The sequence below is a fragment of the Colossoma macropomum genome, unplaced genomic scaffold (assembly GCF_904425465.1).
Source record: "Colossoma macropomum unplaced genomic scaffold, Colossoma_macropomum, whole genome shotgun sequence".
Taxonomy (NCBI): Eukaryota; Metazoa; Chordata; class Actinopteri; order Characiformes; family Serrasalmidae; genus Colossoma; species Colossoma macropomum.
The window spans coordinates 11,822,797-11,832,822 of NW_023494799.1; the positions used below are offsets into that span (position 1 = coordinate 11,822,797).

General features: G+C 40.5%; 1 protein-coding gene across 1 annotated transcript in view; it reads right to left on the reverse strand.

Moving 5' to 3' along the window:
* LOC118819370 (ephrin-A2-like) overlaps positions 1–1,517 on the reverse strand; it is a 124,113-nt gene extending 122,596 nt beyond the window's left edge. Inside the window, exon 1 of the mRNA XM_036587123.1 lies at positions 381–1,517. Coding sequence (XP_036443016.1) covers positions 381–520 — 140 coding nt within the window. The 5' untranslated portion in view covers positions 521–1,517. The remainder of the gene's footprint in view (positions 1–380) is intronic.
* Positions 1,518–10,026: the final 8,509 nt, after the last annotated feature.

Consider the following 10,026-nt stretch of genomic DNA (forward strand, 5'->3'; position numbering starts at 1 on the left):
ATATCATAGCAAGGGTAAACTGTACGCACCGTAATCATACTATGTAGGCCTATTAGCCCATAAGCAAAAAATTTCACCTCAATCTTGAAAATTCACCTGAACAAAATGGATCCAGAGCTGTTGAAAAGTAAGTCAAGCCTGAAACAACTTAGTAGAAGTGAATCATGATTTGCCAGTGACTCTATTTTAAGCATAACCATAGAAGAGTAAAGAAATAAAATAAATACATAACAGCAAATAACCCTACAATCATTTTGGGCTCATACAGCAAAGCTGAGCTCAGTACTGAACTTATTCACTGCATGATTAATAGCCAAAACAATTCTTGATGTCCAGGGAACAAACTTTAGACTAAGTGGCCCATAAACCCCCCTGCTTACCTGGGATTCGTGCTGTTCCAGTACACAGCGTATCTATCTGAAATGATCTTGCTGTCGTCCGCCCAAACTGTGACCCAAAACAGGAGGGCAACCATCAGAAGTGTCAACTCCATTTGGTAGGCAATGCAGTTTTTGTCCATTGTGTTCAAACGTGAGAGCTGGCCTCGGTGTCACTCCACAATCTCTCTTTTCTGTGCGTTTGAGTGAGCGCGTGTTCCTGAAGTGGCTCTTTAAAAAGAGATAAACAGTTCTGTCCGTGTGGTTATGAAGGATATGTGCTAACGTGTACAGTTAGAACTGGAACCATCACATTCTTCGCCCTCAGTCTGTACAGCAAGTGAAGGGAGGCTAGTAAAGGGCGCTGTGCTACAGTGTTTTGGAGCAGTTTACATTCATTCAAACCTCACTGGCGTTCCCAACTTCACGTAAGTGTCCGCTATAATCCATTCCATGAAAGAAAACGTCCCTTAAACGCATCTCTTACTGACTCGTGGGTCGGTCGCTGTGAGCCCAGAATACAGCTGTTTGTCTTTCAAATCCATTCTTCAGCTGCCCACTCGCGAAAACTTTCCTCAGCCTTGAGAAGACACGGCTAAAGCTGACCACTCAGCGGACTCCCATTCAGCCATGCGTGCGGGGACCTAAAACTAAAACCCACTCGCGAACCACACCGTCCGTACTCCACATGTCTGAGTGAGTGAAGTGAAGTGAGCGGGTCCACAAAACTCAGCGCCGCGCTGGGCTAAGTTGGTTTAGCCGGTGTGGCTGCAGCGTCCTCTCCGTACAGAATATCCTCACAGAGAAAGCAAAAAAGAGACGTTTCTGTCCTCTTTAACGGTCCACGGGGAGCTCAGCTCAGCTCAGCGCGAGTACTCCGCGTGCACCATCCTCCTCCGCGAGCTCACTGAGAAGTTGTCGTTTGAAAGTTGCCTCCTCCTCCTCTGCGGTCCTGCGGGCTCCGGCTCGCTGCCAAACCACGACGGAGGGCTGACGGGGGCACACCGCATCACTCACGAAGTTCAGGCCGTGGCTGCGTGTTTCCGCGCCGTTCCTGTCAGCTACGGCGAGTTTATCTCGTGCGCCGCCTTCCTCTCAGCGGCTCCGCACTCTGAGGGAGACCGACAGCGTTTTCTTTCCCACTCGAGTCCGCTCCCCCTCCGCTCTCGCTCTCCGCGAGTCTCCCGCCTGCTGAGTGACCGCGCGGGCGGCCAATCACAAGCCGAGAATTCGGCGCGCGGGGCGGGGGCGGGGCTCCTGCACACAGACTCAAGCGTGCAAAGTTGTGGTATTTAAATAGTAGAAAAAAAAGCTACTACTAAACTACTGGCTACTAAATCGACTTTAAGCTTGTGCATTAAAATGTCTAAAAGAAAATTAATACAATAAATAAAAATAATCTAATGTATAAAGTTGCGTAAATAAACGCGTAAAGGTTTAAAGAGGAATAAAATCAACAGAAATAAATAGTTTAAATAATATAGATTTAAAATCAATAAAGGTAAAATTAAAAATGAATAAAAATGGTTAAATATGACATTGTACTTAGTATTATAATATATATTATAATATTTATCACTCATTATTTTTACTACTCATTCATTATTCATAATTCTCCTTTTTACTTTTTAAAATGTGCTTAAAATGCTGCATAATAATAAACTTAGCATTATTGTACCAAGTACAATAATCATATTATATCATATTTATGTGTATTAAAATATTTTACTTAGTGTTACAGATATCCTAATACATGACACTTTAGAGACTGAAAAAAGTAAAAGTAAAAAACAACAAATGTAACTGCTTTAGATCATATTCATTTATAATTTATGAATCTACTATATTCGGTTCAGGCTATTTTCAGGATGTCCATGTACAGCAAAATCTTGCACAGGCTACTTTAGGCCTACGTCTTCCCCTTCAGCCCGATTTATCTGTGGAACAGAGAGACCACCTTAAACAGCAGGCCTGCCTGCTCTGTGGCTGCTGTGTGCGGAGTGCTTGTGTTTTGACTGTGTCAGGGAGCAGACGCATATAGATGCTCTAATGTGTGATTCAGCACTGATAAATATTTAACTGCCAGGGTAGGCGGCTGGTGGACAGGGCTAGCCAAGGAGAGGGCGGGGGAGAAAGAAAAATACAAATGAAACTTTAATTCCCCGCTTTTTAAAAATGGCACAGAGATTAATGGTGCACACTTATAAAAGTTTCAGCTGGTTTTATGCATATATGCATGGGCTTAGGGGCAGCAGACAACTTGTGGCAGAGGCTCCTGAAATGACTATACTCCAGGCAAAAGAGAGCCAGTCCAGAACAAAAAAGAAAAAAAAAATGTGGACACTGGGCAAATCAAAGAGTGTGGGCACACAGAAGTCAGAATAAACTTCAGTTTAAAAGTATACACCTCTGCCAAAGCCATGTGGCTTGATGTTCGATAAAGGCACCAATGTGAATGTCCTGTTATGCTAAATATATATATACGTACACACTTATTAATATATAATTGTATATGAATACGTATACACACACACACACATATATATGTATATATATATATATATATATATATATATATAAACACTTGCACACATATATATGTATGTACTTATAAATATTAATATTTAGAAATTATTTTATTGATATTTATTTTCATATATTTTTGAGAGAAAATCTTCCATATAATAAAGAAAAATCTGCTTCAAAATTAAATGGCAATTCCACAAATTTTTCTACATTTCTGCATAATTCAATTGCAAAGATGTAAACATCTCTGTGATTGATTCCTCATTTAGAAGAATTGATGGAATTCAACTTTAACTCCAGCAATGTGACAAGGGAGGAAAGAGGCCTACTTTATGCTGGGACCCATCTTGCTGAATTGTAGCCTCACTATATTTATGCCCAGACTGCACTGACACAGGTCTCGACCCATAACTCACTCTCACAGCTGAGGGGGACAGCGGGTAGATAAATAACTGTATGAGAATTGTCTCGACGCTGACGGTCATGTGCAATCAATGAGGCGGTGCGCAGCTCGCAGAGACTCATCTCTCCATTACTGCAGTGGCAAAGGGCAGACGTCTGAGTCACAGGTCGTATTTCTCCCCAGCCACCCCCTCTCTTCCTGAAGGCTTTATGAGGCCAATTACATCACTTCTGAGGTTACAGGAGTGGGTGGGTGGGGGGGGGCAATGGTTTTGTAAACGACTGTCGGACCCCCCCACCCCACCCACCCCATGGCTAAAGTGAGGCCTACTCTAGGATGGCAAGCACCTGAGCAGCAGAGTCACCTGTTGAATAGGAAAAGGAGGGTCATTTCACAGGTCAGCAGAATATAAGACATAAATTATTGTTGTTAAAGGTGAATTTGACCGTTTTTTCCAGATTTCTTCAGAATTCAATCGCTTCAATGTAAACAAAGTCAAAAGTTTCAAAAGTGGTTTGATGTGAAATTTATTAAACTTAAAGACAAAACTGTGTTCATATTTCATTCATGTGGAAAATGTTCACATTTGAATAAAGTAAATTTAACGTATGCTCATTCACATTACAGAGTTGTATCACACTGACATATGATATGGAGCAGATGTTTTCACGAATTGGGTTTAAGGCAATTTCTAATTTAGTCATAGATCGGATACATATCTAATACATGGCCATGCAATCGTAATAAGAATAACTGGATAATAATACATATTTTTGGTTTGCTTGTTTACATCACACTAGATCCAGTACTGGTAGCATGTAGGCAGTGGCTATTGATAGCAGCTAATGATGAAATGTGCATGCAAGCAGGTAGGGACATTGGAAGGCGTTTCAAGTTGGGAATTTTAAGCAGCATATACTGTCATGTGAAGAAGTAAGTGCACTCTATGAAATGTTTTTCTTTTTGACACATGAATCTGCCATCAATTTTTCCATAGGCCACATTTTATGTTCTATTTTTTCCAATAGGTTACATATAAACAGCAAATAAGCAAATAAACAGCATTAAAATGTACAGAAGTGTGTTGTCTGTGAAAGATGTCTTAACTTTTCAAATGAACAACGTATGGAATTTGAACAGGGGCGCCCAAGCTCAGTATTTGATCTTTTCCTTAAAAGTATTAATAGACAATCATTGTGGAATAGAAGAAAAAACAATGGAAATTCATCTTTGCAATAATAAAAAAAAACTGAGGTGTCGTCATTTTTATCTGTTGAAAAGGTAAATAACACCCCTGGCTTCCACAACTGGTACTGCCCCCTTTGGCAGAAACAGCTTTAGGTAGGTGTTTCCTAACTGTCCGCCAGTTTCTGGGAAAAAATGTTTTGCATATACAGCCTGTTTCAAATCCCCCACAGCATTTGAAAGGGATTCAGATCTGGGCTTTCCCCATATCCCTCCGTTTCTCCCTTTTGAGTGACTCTTTGGTTGATTTACTTGTATGTTTGGGATCATTATCCTGTTGGAATGTCCACTTCTTCAGCTTCAACTTTTTTACAGATGGTCTCACAGTCTCCTCAAGCACTTTCTGGTATGAAAGAGAATTCATAGTTAGTTCTATGATTGAAAGTTGACCAGGCCCTGAGGCAACAAAGGAGCCCCAAACCATAACATTTCCACCACCGTGCTTTGCAGTTGGTGTGATGTTCTTCTGATCAAGTTCTGTGGCCAAACAACTCTGTCTTTGACTCATCTGTCCAAAGCACATTGTTCCAGATGTCCTGGTGCTTACCCAGATATTCATTAGCAAACTTTAGTCTTGCTGCAATGTTTTTTCAGACAGCAAAGGCTTTGTCCTGGTGGAGATTTAATGGTTAAAAACAGCTGATGTATTAACAACATTAGACATTTGCTTGTGTTTTTGCTACCTGTGGTTAGCAAAATAGTTCCAAACTCATTTTATCCTACACATGTTTTTCCTCTGAATGTCACCGGATCCTCTGAAATATGAGATCATTAACAGGCCAAAGTATGAATTTGCTACATGTGAGCTAACGCTGCGTTGACATCATAAGACAGCTCACAAAAATACCCCAAACACACCAGCAGGCTTTATCAAGCGTACTAGTTAGGTCACTTTGAATATAGTAGAGTACATTAGGATTAGCTGGTGTTGCTATATAGCAGTATATGAAAAATGTTTACTATACACATTTAATTATTGCTGTATAGCAAAATATGAAAACGTTTACTTACAGAGTGCTAGGATACTGCAGATTTTGAAAATATTGAATAAAAATGTATAAATAAAACAATGTTTATGGTAAAGTTCTTTTTTTATCATAGCAGTTGCACTTAAACAATCCTGAAATCTCAGCCACGCCCCACCCCCTCATCCCCCACCTCCTTTTCTCATGTCAGGGCAGAGTTCTGTTCACACTACTGACAAAATATGGGTCAGTTACAAACCTGAATGTGCACTACCAAGGCACAAACGTCATATCTGCAGGAAAAATTATATAAATAAAAAATTGTAAGTGAACAATAAGGCTTGTAATGTGATTGAGGCCTACGCTTCCCAGCTCCAGACACCATATCCTGACTTGGCCAGCAGGGGGCGGTGTGACTGACACATTAACCCAAATCCGGCTAAGCCATGTTGACATCTCCTTGTTTACATCCAGCCACTGCAGCATTAGATCAGTCAGCATTCAAATGTGTCTGCTGAAAGTCATTATTAAAAGCCCTGAAATGGCGTGTTAGCGCTGCTGCAAATGGACTGTGCATGAGCTAATTTCCAGCCCCTCCACCACACGCACACACAACTCCGCAATCATCTGACAGGGCCGGACAATGTTTGAGAAATATATCTGTCATCATAACGGGTGACTTTGTGAAAAGCAGTCAGTTGGAAATGTATATAGGCCTGAGGAGAGACGTGGGTAAAGGAGAGAGAAGAGGCCACATCTGTTTTTTCTTTCCAGAAACGATCGCTAGCACACGCCAGCAACCACGGGGTGTGTAAAACAATCCTGGAGGGAGCAGCCATACCTTTTTAATAAAGCTTCAAACGGGCTCGTTCTCGAGCCGGGCTGCAGCAGAGGTTTTCGTTGGAGCGCCGTGTCAGTCGAGAGGGAAGAGGGAAGGGTTTGGGTTCATGCAGAATAAGAGAGTAGGCTTAGTCTTGCTGTAATGGAGTCCCAGTATAAATGAGATAACCATTACACTCCTGTGATCCTGAATCCTCCAATCACAAATGACACAGTATCACAATATCCAATACAACACCTGCGTTTCATTAAGAAGAACCCTTTTATAAACTTCTCATATGGCGTTTATGCTTTTCTTTTCCATAAAAACGTTTGACTGGATTTTGGGATTATCTCAGTGTAGGTTAGCACAGCTCTGACTGTGTGTGAGTGAGTGTGTTGGTTTTTGTACATTTTCAGGGAAAGTATATATGCACTTTAAAGCTACATGTAAAGATATATGTTCTTTTAAAAAAAAACTGGCCTGTTTCTTGTTAAAAATAACTACTTTCATTGCCTTTTTTACAGTACTGTCCAAAGTCAGAAACCATGCTCCATTTATCCAGTTTCCAGTTAAAACCGCCATTAGGTTGTCCAATTTTTCTCAGTATTTAGGCCCAGTCCCATTTCACCTCTTGCCCTATCCGCTTAGCTCTTAGCCCTCCATTTTGCACATTCATGCCTAGGGGAAGGGTGTCCCAATTTTTGTTAATATAGAGGGGTAGGGCAAAGTGTTAGGGCTACATGGTCCTTCAAACAGAGGTTTTTCAGAGGTTTTTATGAGAAAAAAAGAAAAAGATGGCTACACAAGCAACCCACGAAACTCACAAATGTGAGAATTTTCTTTGTTAAAAAATTATGATAACCACTGTATTATCTTAGTTTGATGTTGTTTCAATGTATTATGGTCCTTTTCTTCAAAACAAGCATAAAAATCACTAATAGTATGCTAATTTCTTGGTAGCTAGCTAGCTAAATTTCCAGTTCCACCTTAAATAGTCCAGCAGTTCTGACGCTTGAGGCGCCAGAATGTAACTGCTGCTCCATTTAAGGTGGAACAGGAAAATTGGAATCTGGAAGCTGGCAAATAGCTACCTACAGCTTCATAACACCCAAGAATTAGGGGTGGGCATGACACTCGAAAACAAGGGGTAGGGGTAAAAATAAGAAATGGGATTGGGCCTTACTGTGTCCACTCTTCGCCATTTTACAGCTTCCATTTCTTCTATTTTTCAAGGAAATCTGCAGGGATGTTTTCCACACCTCCAAAGTTCAGTCTTAAAAGTTGGTTTGCATTTTTTGCTTCTCAGCATTTAAGTAATCCCAAACACATTCAGTGATGTTGAGGTCTGAACTCTGGGGTGGTCAGTCTATTGTTCTGAGAACTCCAGCAGCTTCTTTGTTTGATTTTTTCATCTATTTCTTTTCTAGTAAGGGCCTCTTGACAGCTGCACATCCTTTCAGACCCATAGTGTTGAGCTTTCGTCTCACAGTTAAAGGATTAAAAGAAATTGTGGATTATTTCAGATCTGAAGCAAGAGCGAGTGGAGCTCTGTCAAAGATAAAAGCTTAAGGTACAGTTTATCTGATGGGGTCAGTTTTGGTGGTCTACCAGATGTTGCACAGTTGTTTTCATAATTTTTTAAGCTCCGGTTTTGGAAACTCCTGTTTGTTCATTTGCCTTGCTTTGACTTTCCTCTTCCTTATGCAATCAGATCATTTTACATCTTATCTCCTCAGAAACATCTCATGAAAAATGAATGAACTTGTACTTAATGGCCGTTTTGACTGGAAATAAACAACTTTGCACAGTATTTTCTATATAACCACACATCCTGACACTGTACAAATACAAGTGTGTGTATATCCTATACATGTGCGTTAACCTTTCCATACAGCCTTTCAGAGGCAGCTGTAACTAAAGAAAGCGACGGCCTCTGGTTCCTTGTAATGCTGAGTGTCACAGACAGAAACCATAGCTGCATCTTAAAGTGCCTAGAGAAGTGAAGAAAGTTGGTCTCTAATGCAGTGCATGAAGGTCAGAAAGTCCCTTTACAAAGCCCCGGTATAAAGTTTAAATACCTATTGGCACCAATGTAGTGGAAAACCTGGAGCTGCCTTTAAGTCCAGCTCCTCTAACTTGGAATCATAACTTTCATCTCATTTTAGTCTTTTAATGGCGCAAATAATAAAGCGAGCCTTCGGAACAAAGTCTGTGTGCCTAGTGGATGGATTAGGACTGGAAGCCGTAATATGGCAAGTTAAAATCGTGAAAATTATTACCGTCATTAAAAAGAAATATGGCGCAGTTAGTAAAATGTGTGCTTGTACAGATGTAGTTAATTAATGTACACACTCAAATACACACAGTGCAGACAAACGGCTGCCTCAAAGCAAGACTTTGTGAGCGGATTAAGAACGAATGTCAGCAACTGCAGTTCCTCAGTAGGCATTATGTTCGGCACAGCGCTTAAGGACAATCTCTCGGCGTGCTTATGCTTTTTAGTTTGCGAGTGGGTCACCAGCCGAAAGCCTCCGTAATCAATTCCACCTGTTCGAGCTCTATTTAACATAATTAAAGCATTTACAGAGGCTTAAGAGTGAATGTGGGACCGTAATTGTTTAATCAATGGGTGAAATGTTTCCAGTGCCGATGCCATTTCTTGCTCATTGGGGTCTACTGCTTGCAGATGTGTGTATTAAATGACCAGCAGTTTTGCCCTCTCGCATGGCTCAGGGTCTTCAGGCCTACTTGTAGCTTCAAAGGCTGTGGGGATCTTAGTTATGTGCCCCCCCTGTTGAGGCCAACTGGTACTGCAGCCAGCCTCAGTTCAGAAATAGTTCAGTTTAAAAAGCTAGTCTTACTGACAATAGATGAAAACAGAGAGCCACCAATTAGCATTATGCATGTGATATCATGCTAAATGATAGCTACTGATTACTATTAGTTGATATTAAGGTATTCCTGGCAAGGACCTGTAAGTGGGCCCACAGTTCTGTTCCTTACTCTAACAACTATACAGCTTACATTAGTTTCTCGCTCTTACTGAACAATTTAAAGGTGAGAACAGAAAGTCCTAAAAGGGAATTCCAACAAAATTCATGTATAATTCATGAATATAAAATAAAAACTTTAAGATAACAAAGTCATCCAGAGTGTTCTGATGTGAAATGGTGCATTCTCAAATTGATAGGAACCAGGGGTCGCAACATCTACAACACAAATATAGCCAATTTACTGTCCAAAATGACCAGTGAACCTACACGTCTTATGTAATGTTGAAAAAGGTAAACAGTTCAAATATAAGCTTTCTTTGGGGACTATTTTGCCACACAACCCCCTGCATGTACCTCTCCACAGTGAATGGAAAAAAGATCAAAAACATAACTCAAAAATATCATTAAACAGACACCAGGCAGCATATTCATAACCATTTCATATAATAACTTTCTATGTGGTTGCTTTTGGAGGCCGTAAACACTTCGGACGTCTGGTTCCTATCAACACTGTGAATAATTAGAACTCGACATTCTCCTGAATGGAGCAATTCACACCAAACCACTCTGAGTGACTTTGTTTACATCTTAACTACTTAATTGACTTCATATATCCATGTTTGAAATGCATATGTATTTATGGGTAAAGACAGCAATTGAATGTTTCATGCATTATTCATGTATTTGAGTACTG